We start from the raw sequence: 23,691 nt of genomic DNA on the forward strand, positions 1-23,691 counted from the left end.
AGATAACATACAAGTCTAGAGATTATCCTGTGCAAAATCACAAAGCTGTGATCTGTACTCAATTCAAATTAACAAAGTTAACTTTTGGGTCACTCTGGTGCCTTAGAGTAGATTACAAGATGACACACTTCATTTCACCGTCTTCTGGCGCACACTTCCCTCAATAAATAAAAAAGAAAGATGCGATATTTTTTTTATAAAAGAGTAAATTATGAAATGTGAAGAGGTTATAAGTACTCTGTGATTTCTTAAGATGAAAAATGAATGTTGTTTGCCATGGGTTTTTTTTAGGAAACCTTTTACCTGAGCATGAGAAGACTGCAATATAAGAAAACACTGTGCTCTTAGTGCTGGCTTTTTGTTTGTTTCCCATTCTGTCATAACCACTCCAGTGTTTGAACCCGTCCCGAACAAAATGTTGCTTATGTTTTCACACTTTTCCATTAGACACTGGAATTCTTGTAAAATATGTATATTTATTTTATATGGTTTTGAGACACTGGACAATGATTGCAGCTATAAAATTAAAACTTATTTGGAATTTTCTATTTTCTTCTACATTGCCCTATGGTGCAAATCTGATGAATGTGAATCAGATGTCGGTGTAAAGAAATATGCAAATATTTGTAAGAGGATGTTATATAAGAAAATGTTATATTTCATATTCCCATACACAGTCAAAATTTCTTACTAAGGATATTTACGTTTACATTTATGAATCTGGCTGATTCATTTTTTTTCCCCCCTGAAGTTACATTTTTAAGACAGAATCCAAGCCAAGCTGTTGAAATCACGTTAAACCTTATAAAACATGTCTTTGATGATGAATAACTTTATACGGGAATTCATTTAAAATTGTGAATATTATTGTTCCAGATTTAACATGTCCTTTTAAGAAACAGCTGGAAGAGGGTCTGATTTAGTGCTAAACACTTCAGGTAAGTGCTATTGCGTCAGAAAATATAACAGCCAATCACGTTCCGATATGCAAATACAACCAACCCATGAAAAACCGATTCACCAAGGGGTGCGTCTGGTTGGGGCTGTTTCCGATTTGCATATTCAGAGAATATACATTTCTTGATGTAGATGTTTTATACCTTAGTATAACAAATCATTTATTAAATATAGAAAAAAACTTCAAAACAGGTTTTGAGTCTTAAAGGAGAAATGCAACAAGTTTCTACCAATTAACCAGATACAAGTGCAAGCATATTAGTACTCAGTATAAATGATAGAACAATGATAAATGATTTATTATATACACTAATAACTATTAGCATAATATCTCATAATAATAACTACTCAGAACAGAGGGGTAATTTTTAAAATAAAATAAATATAAAATTATAAATAAATAAATAAATAAATAAATAAATAAGAAACTGTAAGAAATAAAACGACACATTCCTGGTTTATGGGGCACAGTGGCTGAGTGGCTAGCACATTTGCTTCGCACTTCCGGGGTCGGAGGTTCGAATCCCGTCACTGCCCTATGTGTGCGGAGTTTGCATGTTCTCTTCGTGCTTCATGGGGTTCCCTCTGGGTACTCTGGTTTCCTCCCCCACTCCAGTCATGCGTTGTAGGCTGATTGGCATTTCCAAATTGTCCGTAGTGTATGAATGGGTGTGTGTATGTGTGCGATTGTGCCCTGTGATGGTTGGCACCCCGATCCCCATTGTGCCCTGAGTTCCCTGGGATAGGCTCCAAGCTCCCCAGCTACCCTGTGTAGGATAGGAAGCGGTATGGAAAATGGATGGATGGTTTATGGGTTGCACAGTGCGTAGCGTTACTGCCTCCCCGGTTTGAATCATGAACTCGGGTTTCTGTCTGTGAGGGGGTTTCCTTTGGGTTCTCTGGTTTCCTCCCACCTCCCAAAAACATACCAGGCTGGCTTGGCTATGCTGAATTACCCCTAGAGTGTTTGAATGTGTGGGTAAATGGTGCCCTCCAAGGGACTGGCATTCCATTTAAAGTGTATCCCCACCTCGTGTTGCTGGGATAAATGACCAGAATAAAGCAGTTACTGAAGATGCCTGAAAGAATGTTTTTTTGGTTTATAGTAGCATAACAAGCATCTCTGTGCTATTTTTTTTTTTTTATCCAAATGTGACTTACACTAGTATGTATTGTAACATATATTATATTCTCAGAAAAAGCTTCTTTTTCTGAGAGTGGAAGCATTGCTCAATGCTATGGTGGTACCCTTACGAATACTTCTTCAGCATAAACGTACAGAATGTATAAATCCCTGTGACAGCCCTGTTTGGTCCTTTGTGTATGAGGGTGGGGGTTGAACACACCTGCTGTAAGTCATTTTGAGGGATAACAGATAGCACAAAACCACAATAACTTAAGCCACATGGGAAAGTGCTCTTCATGCACAGCTCTTCCACATACAGCCTTGTGTTCTTCATTCAGATTTTTAGACAATCTCTCCCTCCTCCTCTTCCTCTTCCTCTTCCTCTCACCATCATCTTCACTCTCGCTCTCTCCCTTCCTATGCCAGAAATTCATGTTAGCTAGATTAGCTTGCCATTTTTACTGCCATACTTAAAAGCCTGACTGAAAGTCTGAGTGAGGGGTCGAAGTTCTGAGGAAGAATCAGAGGTGGGAAACAAGAGCAGGCATATTTCAGCAGGCAAATAAAATCCATAATGACTCCTCATGGCTAATGGCTATAAAGGTGCATTCCTAAGCTGTCACACAGGACACAGATCAGCCGACGGAGGGAGAGATGTCAGCGAGGACCGGGGCCTGGGCCTCCGTTCTGCCGCAGTGTAAGAGTAGACAGGCAGGTAGAGTTTCAGCAGGCTTAAGAGATGTCAGTCAGCGTAGTAACAATAGATTTCCTTCATTTGTATAGCAGTGGGGGAAAAAACTTATGTACCTGTTACCACTAGAATGGTGTAGAGAGAGTTTGGGGTTGGGGGGTAATGGGGGGGGTAATAGGGGGTGAAATGGGGGGGGGGGGGTGATAGAAAGATATTGCCCAGAGTGTTACAGGAATCAACAGGCTAGAAATTGCCCACAGGATATGACTAACATCATCCTCCACTCCACAGCATGAAATGAGAAGAGACAGAGTTATCAAAACACTTGTTTTTCCTCAATAACTAGCCTCTGGACTGGATTCACTGCCCCGAGTTCCCTGGGATATTCTCCAGGCTCCTCCATGAGCCTGTGTAGAATAAGCGCTACAGAAAATGGATGGATGTAGACCGAGACCTTGTTTGTATTTGTATTTCTTTTGAACTGGTTAGCTTCAGCAAACAGAAAGAAGACTATACATTTAAGTTACTACTCTGGTTAGAGTGATCTGATGTGCCACGTTTTCTAGCACAGTCCTATATTTGAAGGACTTTTTAACATGCTGTTCGGTACAAATATAGGCTTCTTTCAGACACCCTTTGTAGCTGATTTGTAATTTGTCCTATTTGCTTACGAGTGTCAAGGGTTTTCTTTTTCTATTTAGATCTAAAAGAAATGCAAGACGAAGCATATGTAGTTTAATACACGTAATTATACTTGTACAACCCCCTCCAACAATCCCGACCAACCTGACCTATATTAAACGACCACCTGAAACAAACCACAAACCTACTGTAGCTCCTGACCCAAGTAGTAAACTGACATTAGCCCAAAGCCAATCTATTTTGGGTGGTTATGTTAGTCCTCCTTTTTAGTTGGCCTAAGCACTGGCATACGGAGCACTTTTCATAACAACATTGAGTCAACATTGCCAAAGTGGGGATTTGAGATGGCTGAATGTCTGCTGGTCCTGGTGGCCTAACAGTTACTCGACTTTCTCTTTGGTGTGTATGCACTGTCATTTTTCAGTCCTGTGGTCACTGGAAGCAGTGCAGTTTTTCAGAGGTATGCGAGACTGACATAAGAGAACAAGTGCTTTCAATTATTTAGGTGTGGGAGGTATGCTGCACCTGCGAGACACCCAAATTATCTACAGCTCCATCAATGTCTAACAAAGAAACAAGAGCCATGAAGGCAGGAAGGATCTCTATGCTGAGCATGTGACTGCTGTAGATGGTCTGAGTGGAAATGCTCTCATGAGAAGCAGGTGGTGTGTGAGACCTGAAACCATTCAGCATTCATTTTTGGTTAGTCCTGTGGTAAAAACTATCTGGATTGAGTTGCAAACTTCTATTTAAAAAGAGACCAATATTGCGGTATCTGCAGACAATTTCAAAATGCAAAAACTTGAAAACTGTTTTTTTTTTTTTTTTAATCTGTATGGTTTTTTTTTGTAATTGGTTTTTATTTCATAACATATACCCATGAAAGATGCTCTTTAAACCATTACATGTACTCTTGTATGTGTTGTATTCTTTGTTTTTATGGTGTGGCATGTGACAGAAGATGGGAAATAAGCTTTGGGTGCCACCTACTGATCATAATGTAGACTGAATTTTCTTTGCTTTAACATGTTCATCACCAACCCCTCAGCTAATAAAATGCTGTCCTTAAGATGTCCTCTGAACGTCCTCAAAACATAAAATGTTACACGTTATATAAGTTAAAGGTTATGAGGACATTTTTGTAGGGTTCAGTAAACTGTATAAATGAAAATTCTTTTAAGAACTGCTTTCTGCTATTAATGAAGAGTTTACAAGACAGATCAGCAACACAGGACTAAATATGTCCACGGTCAAATGTCCTCACATTTTAAAATATATATAGGACCCATCTGTAACATTTATAAAGTTATCAGAGAATGTAAACGTGCTGTGTTTACATTGAGAAGAAAGTCCTTTTCTCATATTTGAACTGCCTCTCAGGCAGCACTGACAGTACACATTTTGGTTCCTGTATCAGATACTCTGAACACTACTGAAACAGCTGCAGATTAAGCAAAACTGTGAACTGTCTGGTAGGAGAAATACACGGTGGTCAATATAGACAATGTAGTGTAGTGTAGACAATTCAGGAGGTTTTTTTTTGTCTTCACTGCTGAAAAATCCAGCTCAGAGTGACCTACCAGTTCAAGCTGGTCGTACTGGTAGACCATCTGCCAGCGGGTAGAAAACAAACAGTTCCTGAGTCTATCCCAGGGAACTCGGGGCACATGGCAGGGGACACCCTGGACGGGGTGCCAACCTACAGGGCACAATCACATACACGCTCACACACTACAGACAGTTTGGAAATGTCAATCCACCTACAGCCTACAGAACATGTCATTGAACTCGGGGAGGCATCCGGAATACCTAGAGGAGACCCATGAAGTACAGGGAGAATATAATGATAATAAGTCTTTATTGATCACATATACATTACAACAAAGTGAAATTCTTTTCTTTGCATACCCCAGCATGTCAGGAAGCTGGGGTCAGAGTGCAGGGTCAGTCATGATACAGCACCCCTGGAGCAGAGAGGGTTAAGGGCCTTGCTCAAGTGCCCAACAGTGGCAACTTGGCAGTGCTGGGGATTGAACCCCCGACCTTCCGATCAGTAACCCAGAGCCTTAACCGCAAAGCCACCACTGCCCCCACACACAGAGCGGATCCGAGATTCGAGTCTCCAACCCTGGAGGTGCAAGGCAAACATGCTAACCACTAAACCACCATGCCCCCTTCAATCATTAATATATTCAAATAATAAGGCAGCTGGAACATTACTTACCAGGTATAAATATGATCTACCAGCTTCACCAGCTCAGGCTGTATTTTTGGTAGCTGCTCAAACCAAGCTGGATTTTCCAGCAGGGCTGCTATATCATCACAATTAGGCTTTAAATTAAACTGCATAAGCAGGTGGATTGGATGTTCTAAACAAATCAGGAAAAAAAAAACACCCAATCTTCTCTCTAAAATAATTTATATGCTAATACAGTATGTGATATGCATACAAATATATGCAATACAAGTTCAGGTCTTTTCACTTCAATTCATAAATGGGTTTATCCGAGTTAAACATTCATTTCTTCTTAGGTCTTGTACCTACACAATTAAAATGCCATACTAATGGTGTATTCCCTAGATTTCTCCTTTAAAGGGACCCTCGTGGGTGCGTTCTTGTGCACTGATATGAATATCCAATTTTGACTTTTGAGCTGAATTGCCTCGAGATGTTTTCATGCTGTCTGCTTGTGGATGGTATGTGTGCAATTCCCTAAATGCCATTTCATCAGAAGGATTCTGTAGGGCAGAGGCTGCTTGGGAATAAACAGCTCAGAAGAGTTTCAGTTAAGGTCACAAAAAGTAATGCTAGGTTCTTTGGAATTGCTGTTCTGAAAAGTGATAGATGGCACAATACTACAATGGTTAAAATGTTCTATTATTGGATTAATTCAGTGTATCAAAGAGATTATAACATTATAACATTCAACATTGTAGGCTTTAGAAGACAGGATTAGTTATATCTATGTAATCATTTTAACAACCTATTTGATAATAGCAATCATTTAATTTCGTTGCACCTTGGTGTTTTTTTTTTTTTTTTGAAAATACAAACCAAGTAAATTCCCAATATGGCAGTGATTAAATCATTATAAGCACTGACTTTGACAAGGGCCAAATTGTGATGGCTAGACGACTTAGTCAGCCGATCCCACAGAAGAGCTGCTATAGCATAAATTGCTGAAAAAGTTCATGCTGGCTATGACAGAAAAGTGCCAGAATACACAGTGCATCACAGCTTGGTGCGTATGGGGCTGCGTAGCCTCAGGCCAATGCTGACCCCTGTCCACCACAAACACGCCTACAATGGACAAGTGAGCATTAGAACTGGACCATGTAGCAATGGAAGAAGGTGGCCTGGTCTGATGAATCACGTTTTCTTTTACATCATGTGGACGGGTGAGTGCATGTGAATGACTTATTATGGGGAAAAGACACCACCAGGATACACTGTGGGAAGAAGGCGAGCCAGTGGAGGCAGTGTGATGCTCTGGGCATCTGCTGTTCTGCTGGGAAACCTTGGGTCCTGGCATTCACGCGGATGTTACTTTGACACGTACCACCTACCTAAACACTGTTGGAGACCAAATACACCCCTTCATGACAACAGTATTCCCTAATGGCAGTGTCCTCTTTCAGCAAAATAATGCGCCCTGACACACTGCGAAAATTGTTCAGGAACGGTTTGAGGAACATGACAAAGAGTTCAAGATGTTGCCTCCAAATTCCCCAGATCTCAATCTGATCGAGTATCTGTTGGACGTGCTGGACAAACAAGTCTGATCCATGGAGGCCCCACCTCGTAACTTACAGGACTTAAAGGATCTGGTGCAAACGTCTTGGTGCCGGATCCCACAGCACACCTTCAGAGGTCTTGTGGAGTCCATGCCTCGACGGGTCTGAGCTGTTTTGTCAGCACCTACACAGTAGTAGTCAAGTCGTTTTAATGTTATGGCTGATCAGTGTAAATTCAGAAAGAAATCATGTGCGGCTCCTTTAAGACGCTCACGTGAATGTGATGTCATGCCCTGCTCCAGCTCGAACGCTGGTTAAATCAACAGGAGGCGGACACGCGCGCTCTCCGGCTCACTGCCGCGTCCGCTCTGACAGCTCAGACGCACTTTTCAGGAGGTTTTTATTGCGATGCTGGAGCTCGAATAGCGGCCTGACAGCGACCTAATTCGGGGGGATTACTGTCTTTTATTTGTCATTACTAGCAGGTGCACAAGGACGTTTGACCAGACACAGACCTCCGCGTTAATGAAACTTCGCTCCGATTCCAGAGCTGGGTAAGAGATTTACTCTGAATCCTCTCACACTAAACTGATGAATATTCCGACTCACTGTAATGAGCCAAGTCTTCATGAGTCAAATGAACCGACTCCTTGTAGAGGCGAGGAGAAATATTATTATATAGGCTACAGTTTTCATTTACACTGTCATTTTGCCCGAATAAAACCACATTGTTTGTGCTTTTGAATGCCTTGTGTGGTGATAATAATAATAATAATAATAGAACTTACAACCCTGGTTAACTGTCAATAACATGTCTACAAATCAAATATGACAGGATACTGGAAAAATTAAAATTATTTAAATAATTAATATTAAAAAAAACAACAACTATAAAAAATAGTGAAACTTGTTCACCTGAAAGAGTCGTTCAAGGAGAATCGATTCGTCCGCGATTCATCCATGTGAATATTTTTTTCTCATCCGTTCTTTCTTTGGTAATAATATATTTACATCATCACTGACCCTGATAATAAAAGCCCTGAAGAACTGCTCAGCTAAATATAAGATAATAGTTTATATGTCGCTCAGGGTCAGGGTTAGTTCTGTCTATATTCACCCCAGTTCATTCCTAGATATTTAGAGGCTCCTGCCTTTAGTTCATTTTCATATGAATTCAAAATCTTTTCTAATTATCCTAATTTTGTCCTTGACAACTGTATTGTGTAATAATTACTGTATTTTATTGCAGGGAGAATACTTGTAGGGCAAAGCGCTGCACATATAATACCACCTGATGTAGTGAATGTATAATGAATGAATAGTAATATTAATAGTATATTAGTAGTATATGAATACATAAAGAGCGTATTAGAAACACATTCAAATTCCTGTTTGTTCACTGTGCTCATGATCAGTCAAAATACTGAATAAGGTCAGAGTTAGTTTTATTACTCGTAGAGAAGCCTCGAGCTGGTATAGTCCGCTCTGATCTACTCTGCTCTAGTACATGTTCTGTTATGAAATCATTTACACGCCAGTTAAGCTGGTACTTTCTGCCAGCTTTATTTTCCCACACTTTTTCACCAGGTTATTCGCTTTGTGGATGTACAGGCGTGTTTTACAGGTTCTTCCTCAGCTCACTGGTGGTGATTTCACTGCTGGGTGGAGGTACAGTACTATAACCTTCACACAGTGTGTGATGTTTTCCTTTCTTCCATCATGTGCTTTCTTCCTAAATAAACAAGCTAGAGCTTGTTTGTTTCCTTGCAAAACCGCACCTGGAGTCTTTATTATCGAATAATCCGTTATCAATTTCATGAAACAAATCCCAGCACTGTGATCGAATGAGTCTGTGTCAGCCTTAGGGGTTTATTTTGTGATAATGACCGGCCTATTTTATTTACCAAATTTAATTTTACTCAGGATATTAATCCAAATTAATTACCAGTTTAACTTTATTAACAGTTACAAGCTTCTGCTGGGGATAAAAAAAAAAAAATTGGTGTCGGAACTACATAACGTGAAGACCTACACAACAATGTACAGAAATGTTAAATAAAACACTTTTATTTGTTGTGAAATGACATGCGAATGGAACTCCTTGTGGCTTTCTTTTTGGTAATCGGCTATGCTAACAAATACCGTTTGGAGAGTAATACCAGGCACGTAAAATGGTAGCAGGATCTGGTGATTAATTATACAGACTCATCAGCAGTGCGTTCTTCAAAAACAATAGTCCTCCAAAGGCTTTAATTTACCAGTCAGAATGAATTATCCCTCAGAGCTATGTAATAAGGAAGGAATAAAACACCACAGGGAACACTGTTATAAGTAAATGCTCCATGACAAGGTGGTGTGATGCGGTCCGATGTGAAACGGAGGTCCATTACAAACCCTAAATTATTTTCTTTGAACATGTGTTACATGATTTATTCTTCATATACCACAACCAATGATATAAACACGTCATATTTTTTTGATCTGTTTATAGGTACAAGAGACATTGTAACATCACTTAAATTGTTAGAAACAATATCACTCTCCCACCAGCTTCTTTTTGCTTTCCTTCACTCTCCTGAGGTTCATAAGACAAAAAAAAACAACCCAAAAACGTTCTGTCCTGTAGATTTTCTCTCTTGCTCTAGCACTAGAGACTCCTTCCATGATTGTTACATAAACATGTCCTAACTGAAAGCCTCACCATATCAACGATGACACATTTTTCTTTGTTAAACAACGACACTTTTTTCACCCACGTTTGTTCATATTAGCTGTAGATGATGTACACGATACACGTCCTGTGAATGAGCTGTTACTGTAAAAAGGATAACGTATTAGAATGAGTGTGTTAATATAACCCTGTGATTTGAATTACAGCTAGTAGTACTGTCAGAGCTGTGCTGTTTTAGGAAATTAAGCAAGATTTCTTCCGCCCAATCAGATTTGAGAATTCGTCAGTTAATGCTATGTTATAAGCTTTGGTAGGATACTGAATTTGTTCATTTATAAAGTGAGGACTTGGAGCGTGTGTATAAAATGACCAGATACCAACAATCTGTTTTCCTGTACCAGTCTGACAGTGATGTTTTTTTTTGTTTTTTTGACATAGCCTTCTTTCGCAATGCTTGGCTCGTGTTTCCTTGTGCTTTGCCAGGTCCAATTTACATAAATTATTGGCAAACTAAAGACTTTTATGTGAAAATGGGGCCACCAACACAATGTGTCTGTAGTACCACCTGATTAGATCATGAATGTGGGAAATGTTCTCCTAGTCGTCGAGGCACTGAGGCATGCAGTTTGTGACCTGATAGCTGTGCCATTAGACTGAGTGTATTCTAACTCTGTATACACTGCTCTCAATGAGAAGACCTCGCTGAGAACCGGTAGGCATTGTGGCCACTATGAACTTGAGTAAGCAGTAGGAGTTGGAACGTTTGGTCTTAAATTCTGTTCAAGTATTCTCCTCTCTCTTCTACAGGACACTGTGCTGGCAGCTAAATATAACTATTCCCTTTCACAATAATGGTCTGTTAAGTGCTCTTACTTTCATCTGTGTGTGTAAACTCACCACGGTGAGAGGATCTCTTCAAAGGAGCAGCAGCACCTGGAGAACATCTTTGCTGGTTCCATCAACACCAACAATAATTTTTAACAAGGCTGAGATGTGCAGGGCTCAGTGAGAGGAGTTTAAGTCATGTTTAATTCATGACTTAAGGGTTAATTCATGAGATTAAGGGTTACATGTAATTTAGTGTGGATTGTAAAGCACTTATCCTTATGAGGGTTTTTTTTTCTTTCATTTGGTAGTACAGTAAATGACTCTACCTAGCAACAGTTAACTGAGCTACCATGGTAACAGAAAACAACAACAACAAAAAAAGATGTTATTCGTTTATTGATATATTTAATTGTATTTTTTATTGAGGCCTTTTGTGTGAAGTGTGATATATCCAGATTTCACATGACACTACATGTACATGTAAATATATATCAAAAGTGAAAATGACAAAACTTTGAAGGTTGCCTTAAGACTGGAACCCAGACCAAGACTTTGAGTATTGAGACCCAGACGAAGACTCAAACCAGATTACCACTCAAACCCAGATTCAGACCAGATTACCACTCAAACCCAGACACACACCAGATTACCACTCAAACCCAGACTCATACCAGATTACCACTCAATCCCAGACTCATACCAGATTACAACTCAAACCCAGACACATACCAGATTACCACTCAAACCCAGACTCATACCAGATTACCACTCAAACCCAGACTCATACCAGATTACCACTCAAAGCCAGATTCAGACCAGATTACCACTCAAACCCAGACTCATACCAGATTACCACTCAATCCCAGACTCATACCAGATTACCACTCAAACCCAGACTCATACCAGATTACCACTCAAAGCCAGATTCAGACCAGATTACCACTCAATCCCAGACCCATACCAGATTACCACTCAAAGCCAGATTCAGACCAGATTACCACTCAATCCCAGACTCAGACCGGACTACCACTCAAACCCAGATTCAGACCAGATTACCACCCGGACCAAGACTCAGCCCAGAGTTTAAAGCATGTTTATTCATGATGAGATTAAGGGTTGCATTTAATTTAGTGTGGAACATTTAGCATTATGAGTTGTTTTTTTCTTCATTTGGTAGTACAGTAAATATCTCTACCTAGCAACAGTTAACTGAGTTACCATGTTAACAGAAAAAGAACAACAAAAAAAGATGTTATTCATTTATTGATATATATCATACAAGTCATATCAAGACACTTGTATTCCCACAGGTGAACATAATTAAACATTTAAACATGTTGGGTGATGTGATAGCTTATATTAAAACCACATTTATTGGACCAAGCACAGATGAGATAACGTTCTGCAGCATTCTCTTGAGCTACGCAGATCAAAAGTGGTTGGCACTGTGTGCTTTCGTGGTAGGCAGATATCGTGTCTAACCTAAGCATTCTGTGGTTTGCGTATCCTAGTTTATGCGAAGCACATTGCAACCAGCATAACAAGACATGAGAATGTGCAACATAAACACAAAATAAAATAAATAAAAAAAAACAACTCTGCACACCTTCGTCAGTTCTCAAAGCTCATCATAATCTTAAACATATCCAGCAACCTGTGGGACCATCCCCTGGTGATCTGTGCCCCCTCTGCTGCCTCATTTTATCTGGGTGTTTGTTCAGAAGACCAGAACATCTCTGCCATGAATATGGAGTTGGTTTCTAAACCTAACATCAAAATTCATGTCTTATAATATATGATTATGCAGTTAGAAGGTGTGATGGCTTTCTTTTTTTTTAATGCAACACCATCACAGACATGATCTTAACTTACACATTATTCATGTTGAAAGGAAGTCAGTATATATTTTACTGGGGGATTTTGCCACACTTCAATATATAGGACATAACTGATATATCAAATGCCATCCTACTGCAGAATATATTTATGTATAACTGGGATTCTAAGCCATACCCACATTAAGACACTTTGTACTAAGACCCAGAACAAAAGACTGTAAGAAGGCGCATAACATGTCAGATGTGGTCATTTGATTTTGCATTAGTGACAAGTGCTTACCTTTGGTATAAAATATTAGTGGTTTACTGGTTTTGTAGAAGTCTTTTGTGTGAAGTGTGATATATCCATATTTCACTACATATGAAGAATCAGTATGAAAATGACAATACTAGGAAGGTTGCCTTAATACTGGAATCCAGACCAAGACTTTGTATTGAGACCCAGACCCAGACTCAGACCAGATTACCACCTGGACCAAGATTCAGAACAGTTTACCACCCAGACCAAGACTCAGCCCAGATTACCACCCAGACCAAGACTCAGCCCAGATTACCACCCGGACCAAGACTCAGGCCAGATTACCACCCGGACTAAAATTCAGGCCAGATTACCACCCGGACCAAGATTCAGGCCAGATTACCACCCGGACCAAGACTCAGGCCAGATTACCACCCGGACCAAGATTCAGGCCAGATTACCACCCGGACCAAGACTCAGGCCAGATTACCACCCGGACCAAGACTCAGACCAGATTACCACCCGGACCAAGACTCAGCCCAGATTACCACCCAGACCAAGACTCAGACCAGATTACCACCCGGACCAAGACTCAGACCAGATTACCACCCGGACCAAGATTCAGGCCAGATTACCACCCGGACCAAGACTCAGCCCAGATTACCACTCAAACCAAGACTCAGTAAAACCCAGATTGAAACCCAGACTGTTACTATGCCAATTTTAATCCAGACCAAGAATATGAATATTGAGACCCAAACAGCAGTAAAATAATTCATAATGTATCAAATGCAGAAATTTTATTTCGCAGTCATAACAGGTGCCTATCTTTGGCATCGTACTAGTTGTCTACTTGTTTGTCCTTCACATGACGTGTGTTATGTGGCAAATGCTAAGTGTCAGTGGCAGGACAATTCATGTAAAGGGGTGGCTGTGGCTCAGGTGGTAGAGCGTGTTGTCCACTAATCGTAGGGTTGCCGGTCCGATTCCCGGCCCACATGACTCCACATGCCGAAGTGTCCTTGGGCAAGAGTCCTTGGGCAACACTGAACCCCAAGTCGCTCCCGATGGCAAGTTAGCGCCTTGCATGGCATGCTACTATTGGTGTGAGTGTGAATGGGTGAATGAGAACCAGTGTAAAGTGCTTTATAGAACTGCTAAGGTTAAAAAGTGCTATATAAGTGCAGACTATTTACCATTTACCATAAAGGACCGGAATCAAAATGGCAAAACTAGTGTGCCAAACTAGCTGCACTGAAATGTGCTTCCTGTGTGTAGCCATCCCGTTACGTTGTCATTATGTGTGACTCTGTCTGATGAGTCACAGACGGATCCTGTCTCTCACTCTCGCTTTCATTACTCACCAATAGCTCAGTCATGGCAGGGGAATTAGGTCACCTTTTATGTCTGTTCATTATTATTATTATTATTATTATTATTATTATTACTACTATTTATTTATTTATTTATTATAACAACAATTATATCTTGTTGTTCTTAATAGTAATAACAAATATATTTTTACTTGTAATGTGTTTTTTCTAGACAAAAAGTGCCTAAAAAAGGGGGAAAAAGCTCATCTGAAAGGTGCTCTAATTTTTGCCGTATTCCAGAGATGAAAAAAGGAATTAATTAATATTCAGTTGAAATGAGAGCTGGCTGTCAAACGTATGACACAAAGTTCCGAACCAGAAGATAGAGATACTGGAGTAATGTCTATGGCTAGGCTTAAAAATTTAATTTAAATCTTTTACTATTGGATGACTGTGACCCGATTTAAATGACTTTTCTGTTTTTAAACAGTTGGTCTCAGAAAGTCGTGCTACATCCATATTTCGATGTCATTTAAGCAAGCAGAGAGGATCATGATGGAATGAGTCATGTCGGTTTAGGTGGATTTGAAAATTTGTAGCTTTGTTGTCTGTGTAACAGTGAAATCCTAGCCCACACCCTATCTCCAAAGAGCAGTGCCATGTTTAACCAGCACCGTTCCACAGAAGAGTGCTCGCTCATACACACACACACACACACACACACACACACACACACACACACTGTCATTGGGAAGTGAAAGATTTTGCACACTTCACACCACAGTAAAACATTACTGTTTCGGATGGCAAGGTAGCACAACATTACTATATCTTAATGTCACATTCCATGTGAGGAGCATGGTGTGAAATTGAAAGGGTTCTTTAGTTTTATTTATGGATCTCTTTTCTTTTTTGCAGAGTTGGCGTACACCATGTTAAGGTAAAGCCTAAGCTGGCTGTGTTGAACATGCTAAAGAGGCTGGACAAAATAAGGTTTCGAGGGTCGAAGCGTGATGAGTTCCTGGATCTGGCTGAGTCCCCAACCGCCTCGGATAACGAAGGCATGGAGGACATTCTGATGAAGCCTCGGCTTTCCTTACGAGACTCAGACGAGCTGAGAGAACCAGTAAGTCATTCATACCAAAATATACCAAAATATAGGCTAAGATTCCTGAGGAACGCTGCCAGCAGCTATGCATCTCATTTGCAGCAGGTCATAACAGCAAAATCGTGCTCTACTAAAGTACTAAAGATGCTTTCCATGAAGGGGTTGAATAATTTTGAAAGTGGAGAAATCATTATAAGTTGCATTTTCAGTTGAATTCGGTGAAACCACTTGACTCATACGTTGTGTTGAACTATTTCAATTGCTTTTGTTTGTTTTTTTCATGACAAACAGCTGAAAGTCTGTACATTTTTTTTTTTTTTAAATAAACCTGATTTGCAATGGGGGTTGAATACTTTTTAGTGCAACTGTAGCTTTACCCAGTTTAAATTCAGCTAACTTTACTATAAATCAAATTCAATAAGCGGTCACTCAAACCCTGCTAGCCATACTTGACCAAAAAACAGTTCAATTCAGTTAACCTTACCTACTGTAACTCAAACCCAATTAACCATCACTCAAACCGGCTTAGCCTTACCCAACTCAACCCCCATTCGTTTACACAGTTTCAATTCACTTCTCCATACTTAACACAAATCCAGTTTTAAGTTCTTATTCAAAACTGAAACACAGCTAGCTTTACCAAACTTAAATACAGCTGACACATTGGGAGACAATTTAAATAACCGTTTTAATATTCTAGTCTTGTGAATGTTTTTGGCTTTATGTCTGTCTGGATGAATGAGACTGGCTTTCTGACCGGTTAGACATGGCCAAGGTCATGGTCTGACGCTGTCTTTGTTACCACTCATTTTGTATGTCTGAGGTTTATTAAATGGTGCGTTATGTAAATTATCTTACCTAACAGCACCAGACTACGATCAGTAGGTTGATTTTGTTAATGGAAACTCAGTCGCTAGTCTTTTCTGTATTGGAACTGTATTGATTTTTTTTTGAGTCATAACTGAGTGGTACAGTTTGCGAAATGCACATGATGTTGACAGGAAGCATCTAGTTTCTACTAAACACAGAGGCAGATGTTGTTTGGTGTACTGCCGTGGGCCTGGCATGTGTTGTTGGATTAATTGAGCTAATTCAAAGCCTAGAGAGATACGGAGAGATGCTCTGGTGTTGATAGACGTTCAGTCCAGAGCTTGCTTGATACCCCTGCCTTCCTGTTTATTCAGCGCTCTTCCTGTTGACTTTGTGCTGAGGGAAGAGCCAATAGACTAACCACGCCACCATGACCAAACCTGGCGTCTCCATCAATGAGCTCACAGCCTCAGAGACTCCAAAAGTAATTGCTCCATAGCCTAACATTTCTCAATTAATCACTAGTCATGCTTTATGGATAATAGATGAAGGCTTGTTCTGAAATGTGATTTATCTTGTAGATGTTCTCAGACTATGGAAGAGATTAAACCTCATATCTGTGTAATGTGATCCAATGTGTATGGATCCTTTTGTGTTCGGCTTATTTTTGAAGCATTTCCCATGATGAAATATATTCGATTAGTCATCATGTTGTGTAAGCACCACGTGAGGACAGTTTCACATGCGAGGTGACCTTGCACTTTCTCTTTTTCTTGGTTAAACTTCTTTATTCATTGTTTACGCTTTAATCTTTTGTGTTTTTGCTCTCCTCTGCCTCCCTTCCTATCACCTTTTCTGTTCTCTCTCTCTCTCTCTCTCTCTCTCTCTCTCTCTCTGTCTCGGTCTCTCTCTTTCAGTCTTGACTGATCTACATAGCCTTTTTTCCTCTCTCCTCTCCTCTCCTCTACTGGGTGGTAGACAGAGAGTGGGTGCTCATGTGAAAGTTCTCTGTGGAGGAGGAACCAATTGCTCCCTGTGCTATTTCTTTCACTGTTGTTTTTTCCCCTCTTATTCCACACAGTCGCCTCCTATCAGACCACATAGCAGTTTAAAATAATCTGTGACCCTTTGAGCTGAATGTGCGCTGTTCTAATGCTATCATCTAATCTAGGTTAGAGAGTGTCTGGTGTGACATAATTATTAATAAATAAATAAATAAATAAATAAATAAAAACCCTTGTACATTATAAATAAGACACACATTCAGCAATTCTGCAAAATGGCATTTTTAAATAATTAGAATTTTTTTGGTTTAGTTATCATATTGTTTGTTGTTTAAATAAGACTTTCTCTCAGTTGGAATAATCATTAGATCACCTGAATGAGCAAGTGAACAAATGTAAGAAGTTCTACGCAACTGAACTGGTCATGCTATCAGTTGTTCGGATGTTCTTCTATATCTTAGCGTCAATGAAAGTAGTTTTATTTTAAATTAAATGCTGTTGTTATATAGTGAGTGCAAAGCTTTATATATATATTTGTAGATATGTCTATATACATTGGAAACATCAGATCTCAGTGTAGCTACATCAAAACATTGGCTTCTGATGCCTCTACATGCCACTTCTCAAACCATAACATCTTTCCTTTAAAGCACACCTATTATGGTTTTGAAACGTGCCTCGTCTTGTTTTAAAGGCCTCATACAATAGATTTACATGCATCCAAGGTCAAAAAACACTTTAATGTGCTCATAATTTAAACCTCAGCATTACCTATTTTTTTCCCCCAGTGTCACAAACGACTCGTTAAATGATCCGTTCTAAATGATTCATTCTAAACTCCTCCTTTCAGAGAGCATACTCTGCTCCGATTGGTCAGATGTCCCAGTCTGTTGTGATTGGTCTACCGCTGTCAGCGTGTATCGAAAAGGAAATGCCCACTACCATAACGAGTTTCAGCTCCGTCTGTCAGCGAGCAGCCGATGAAGACCAGAGGCAGGGCTCTTTGTTATAAATTTACGTAGGTTAGTACAGGAAGTAAGTCTGGAATCACTAACGACTCGTTTCAGCTGTTCAGAATCGATTCCTTCTTTTAGGAGTCTATAACTCTGTTTGTCGTGCGCTTTGATTTGTGAAACTTTGCAGACTTTATACATTCACAAACAGCCCTATAACACACTACGTGAAAGGTAATATTTGTAGAACCATAATAGTTTAATTATTCACTTTAATAAAAAAGGAAATTAAATGGATCCGAAGGTGTTGCTGTGGTCATTTTTTAATTTCTCTCGTCTGGTTGCGGTTGGAAGCGATAATCATTTATGTAGTTATTTATAGTGTAGTGGGTGAAATTACTGTTTGGCCTGTGCAACACTCCTTTCATTTCATTTCAGTTGTGACTAAGGTTGGAGTCGTTTATCTGTTTTTGTCAGGGGATTTGGGGTAAAGCTGAAGAAAGTTCACATGTGTATAAACATGACTCCAGTCAATTTGACTTCACATAACTAGCAAGTACAGAAAGGCAATAAATGTGGAAAATATTAAAGGAGTTGTCCACATAAACCTTTCTGTCTCAATTCACATGTTCTAATTTTAGACAATTCAAAACAAACCACAAATGCTAAAATATAGAGTGTTTAAAAACATGTAACTGGGAATTTATCCATCCATCCATCCATTTTCCATATCGCTTATCCTACAGAAGGGCACAAGGCAGGGGACACCCTGAACGGGGTGCCAACCCATCGCAGGGCACAATCACACACACATTCACACACTACGGACAATTTAGACATGCCAATCAGCCTACGGTGCATGTCTTTGGACTGGGGGAGAAAACCAGAGTACCCAGAGGAAACCCCTGAAGAACATGCAAACTCTGCTCACACAGGGCAGAGGCAGGAATCAAATCCCCAAACCCGGACCATGACCCCTACTGGGAAATTTATGGGTAGTTTAAAACGTAGTCATTACAGTCATGGCATATCTGTAATAATAATAATAAAAAAAAGTTTACCCTATCTGTAAAAGTGATATCTACATTCAAATATTTCTCTAGGTCCATGTTACTTCCTCTTTCATGTGAGAAGTCAAACAGGAGTCAATACGACAGGGCGATATGCATGTCATTTGAATGAGTATCACATGCTCGCTCCGATTCCAGTAAGTTCCACCTTCAACAACAGCCCTCTTATCATCTTTGCCTCAGCATTTTAAATGATCTTTTGAGCTCAATCCAGTCCAGTTTGAGACTTTGGTCAATGTATAACTGAACACAGCAAAATCACCAGTGTTGATTTAACACCCACAGTGTTGAATTCACACCCTGCAGTGTTTATATGAGTCCATTGGACTCATATAAACACTGTGGGTGTTAATTCAACACTAGGGATTTTACTGTGAAGAAAACCTTGCTTAGGAGGGAGTATAAATTTATATACTGCTATACACTTTATACGCCGATATATACATTTATACACATGAACGTGTACAAACAAATACTTCACAAAGGAAAAGAAATCCTTATTGACTCAGTAATGGAGGAGTCGGTCTGGGTTATAAAAATGCCAATAATACCAGAACTATTTTCAGAATTTATTATTATATTGATATCATCTCAGATAAATTTGGACTGGAAAGGGATTAGTCTCATTAGCTAATTAGCTGTAGCAAACAAAGTACAGCATGTATGTCTTACAATTCACCCTACCACCGTCTGAGTGTTTATCTATCAGGTTAACTGATAAATAAATACTATTAGTTTGGATATTTAGATATTGTTCCTTTATACCGCAGTGCTTTTGAATTCTTGATTCTGATTGGCCAGAAGGTGTTGGTTCATCTTCTACTACAGCAGCTCGGACAGTAGTTCGGCTACTCGTTTCTTGTAATTGTTGATATGATGACGTTTTCTGTGAGCATTTTTGGAAGGAGTCTCCAGTGTCAGTGCTTTTGTAACAGTCAGAGGTAAAGCTGTAACTTCACTGACATGGAAAAGTCTTCACTATTAAGGGCTTTATAGAAGTTTCCGGTAACATTTGTTTTTTGTCTTATTACAAAAAAGAGAAAAAAGGCGAGGCCGGATGTTTATAGTTGTTATAATGTAAATGATAACAGGAAATAATGTGTCTTTTGGACATTCCACAACATTAAATGTAACTCTAAACTGATCAAATGTGTTGTTCTTTGAAAAATGAAATTAGATTGTTGAACGATTACTGAGGTGTAAGTGGTATAAAACACCACAGGTGTGGAGTCGTTCTGTAACAGCACAGTAGTTCCAGCTGTAACATAAAGGAGGTTTATATTAATGTTCTAATATGTTATCGTTTCTATAGTAACCGCTCATTCACAGGGACTTATATGTCACACTTACTTATTTAATTGCTGTTTTGTACTTTGTTGTTCTGTCTGTGGACAACCGGTAATGGAGATGATAATCTGGAGATGAACGTGTGTGTGTGTGTGTGTGTGTGTGTGTGTGTGTGTGTGTAAATATGGGCATATGTGTGTAAAATCTGTGTTTAAACGCCCACCCAGTCTCTGTTTTCCTCTAAATCTTTCACATGCATGGCAGGTGGGCATCCTGGCAACAGCTTGGCACTGGATTTTCCCATCATGACAGTGTGTGTGTGTGTGTGTGTGTGTGTGTGTGTTGGTGTATTTCTGGCAAAGAGGTGACAGGCTCATAAGACATTTTCCGAGCAGCAGCATCTCACAGTTGAGACAACAAATGAGGAGAGCGATGACTCAGACCACAGCCCTGCTCTCTTTCACTTTCTCTCTCTCTCTCTCTGCAGCATACTTCTTATTTCACTGTGTGGTGTGCACTAGATTACTGAAACATGCGCCTTCTCCGTCAGCATAGTGCGCACTACATTACTATACTTCCTCATGCTGAGACAATTTATACAGTCCCCTTCGAGTGCAGAAATATAGCGGCCAAACCATAAAATGCAACCCACTCATCAGCAGTAAAAATCAGAAAGCCGAATTGGAATTCACAAAGAAACACAGAGATGAGCCACATCATTTCTTTACCCAAGATTAACCTCTACCAAAGTGATGGAAAGGCCAAAATGTGGAGAAAGAAAGAAAGGGTCTGCTCATGATCCAAAACGTACAAGCTCATCTGTGATGCATGGTGGAGGTAGTGTCATGGCTTGGGCTTGCACGGCTGCTTCTGGAACAGGATCACTAATCTTTATCGATGATGTAACTCATGATGGTAGCAGCAGAATGAATTCAGAAGTCTACAGAAGCAATCTGTCTGCCAGTTTACAGAGAAATGCATCTGATCTAATTGGGAGGAATTTCATCATGCAGCAAGACAATGATCCAAAACACACTGACAACTCACACACAAAACACACTGACAACTCACACACAAAACACACTACCGACTTTAACAAGGGGAAAAAGTGGAAGGTTTTAGACTGGCCAAGTCAATCACCAGACCTTAACCCAGTTGAGCAGCATTTCACCTCCTGAAGAGGAGACTGATCGGAGAAATGCCTGAAAACAAACAACAACTGAAAGAAGCTGCAGTAAAAGCCTGGAACAGCATCACGAAAGAAGAATGCAACAGTCAAGTGATGTCACTGAGTCACAAGCTTGATGCAGTCATTACAAGTGAGGGATACGCAACCAAATATGAAGTTGTATTTACTTTAATTTACTTCAAAACTATCTGTTCCTATACTTTTGCTCACCTAAAAATTGGGTGGTCTGCCAACAAAGGTGCAACGTTTTAAGTTGTTTAACACATCTAGATGTAGATATCAGGAAATGAAAGCTGAAACCCAAATGTCTTCAATGTATAGCAAAAACAACAGAACTGTTCTTCCTGTTCCAATACTTTGGGAGGGGACTGTATATCTGAAAGCACTACTTATTTTAGAATCATGTCTGGAAACACAATGTAGACTATCCAGCACACTCATGATATCCCACAATGCTGTGCGGTAGGTTAGCATGTAGACGATACACCCTGTGTAATCATATACGGTATGGTGCAGTTTCGAAGGAGTGTGTATGGAATACGGAGTTTCCTACGCAGGGATGGAATTTTAGCATTCCCAGGATGCAGTGCTTTGTATGGCAGATTGTTTGGAGGAATGAGTCATGTGACTAATTTACATTTTCGATTTCCTGCAGTCATGCATCATTAAGGGGTTCTATTTCAAATAAAAATGTCTCACACACACATAAAAAAAGGGTTCCCTCTGCTTTGTACCCATCAATGTGTCTGCCGCATTGTGTGTATAAAGCAGCCTATTGCAACGACAGGGTGCTGCATTGTGTGTGTGTGTGTGTGTGTGTGTGTGTGTGTGTGTGTGTGAGAGAGAGACAGAGAGAAGAGCAAACCCGCACCGTCAGTCGCAGTGGCCTCTTAAAGCGATATCCTGCCTCTCACGCCTTCATGCTTTCCCTCGTCTACTTCCTCACCCCCTCCAGCCGTCTCCGTGCGCATGGAGTCTGAGCGAGAATGTAGACTACTCTCTGCATCGCACGCTGCTGGACGCTGGGAGATCCGACCCTCTGTTTGACACAGCGCTTTGCATTTTCAGGGCGTCCCAGGAAGCAGAAAGACGTGGATTTCAGTAAGGTGGTTCCCTGTTCACCAGCCGCATGCGCTCTGTGGGGTTTACACAAATTTTGGGTGCTTTGCATTTATCCTCAGCCTGTGTGTGTGTGTGTGTGTGTGTGTGTGTGTGTGTGTGTGAGCGCACGTGTGTGAATGTGGGAAAGAGTGATCGAGAAAGAGTGGTCCAACCACCAACCATAGCATAGAAACTGCTCTTCTAAAAGTTCTAAATGATCTGCAACAAAATAAGGACTCGGGCAATCTGTCAATTCTAGTTCTTTTAGATCTCTGTGCTGCCTTTGACACAGTCGACCATGGGATTATGCTTGACCGACTGCAAAACCCCGTTGGCTTATCAGGCCTAGTCCTAGATTGGTTTAGATCCTACTTAAGTGGCAGGCAATATTATGTTGCACTGGGTACGCACACCTCCACGTCATGCGATACCTCGTGGTGTTCCCCAAGGCTCAATTTTGGGTCCTTTGTTATTTAACGTATATATGCTACCATTAGCTGGTGTAATTAATCCATATAACATCTCCTTCCATCCTTCAAGTATGCAGATGACACGCAACTCTATCTTTCACTTGCACCAGATGCCCACAAGTTGATTAGCACCCTTGTAAACTGCATAGAGAGCACAAACTTGTGGCTGTCAGAACTTCCTGCAGCTAAGTAAAGATAAGACAGAGGTACTTATTATCGGAAATGATGCACAGAGTAAGTGAATTATGCCATATCTACACCTACGACACCTTGTCTCTCAAGGCAAATGACTGCGTTGAGACTTTAGGGATCTCGGTGTTTGACAGTGATCTCAGTTTTAAAAACATATTAGCACTGTTTGTAAAACAGCACATTATCACCTTCGTAACCTCTCTAAAGTACGTGATATTCTCTCCCACGCAGATGGTGAGAAACTCATACAGTACATGCATTTGTTACATCTAGACTCGACTACTGCAGCAGTGTTTTACTAGGCATAACAAAGAGCTCCATTAAACACTTACACTTAGAGAGTTCAGAATGCAGCTGCAAGAATACCGACACGCACTAGCCGGAAGAATCCGATCACTCCGACACTTAAATCACTTCACTGGCTGTCTGTGTGTTACAGAATTGATTTTAAAATCCTGATATTCATTT

At 40.1% G+C, this 23,691-nt stretch overlaps 1 protein-coding gene across 1 annotated transcript in view; it reads left to right on the top strand.

The window, feature by feature from the left end:
- Nucleotides 1–7,049: 7,049 nt before the first annotated feature.
- Nucleotides 7,050–23,691, top strand: part of gramd4a (GRAM domain containing 4a) — a 61,146-nt gene continuing 44,504 nt past the window's right edge. The window contains exons 1-2 of the mRNA XM_053649996.1: nucleotides 7,050–7,705; nucleotides 14,958–15,165. Coding sequence (XP_053505971.1) covers nucleotides 7,677–7,705; nucleotides 14,958–15,165 — 237 coding nt within the window. The 5' untranslated portion in view covers nucleotides 7,050–7,676. The remainder of the gene's footprint in view (nucleotides 7,706–14,957; nucleotides 15,166–23,691) is intronic.

Source organism: Ictalurus furcatus, chromosome 19 (assembly GCF_023375685.1).
Source record: "Ictalurus furcatus strain D&B chromosome 19, Billie_1.0, whole genome shotgun sequence".
Lineage (NCBI taxonomy): Eukaryota > Metazoa > Chordata > Actinopteri > Siluriformes > Ictaluridae > Ictalurus > Ictalurus furcatus.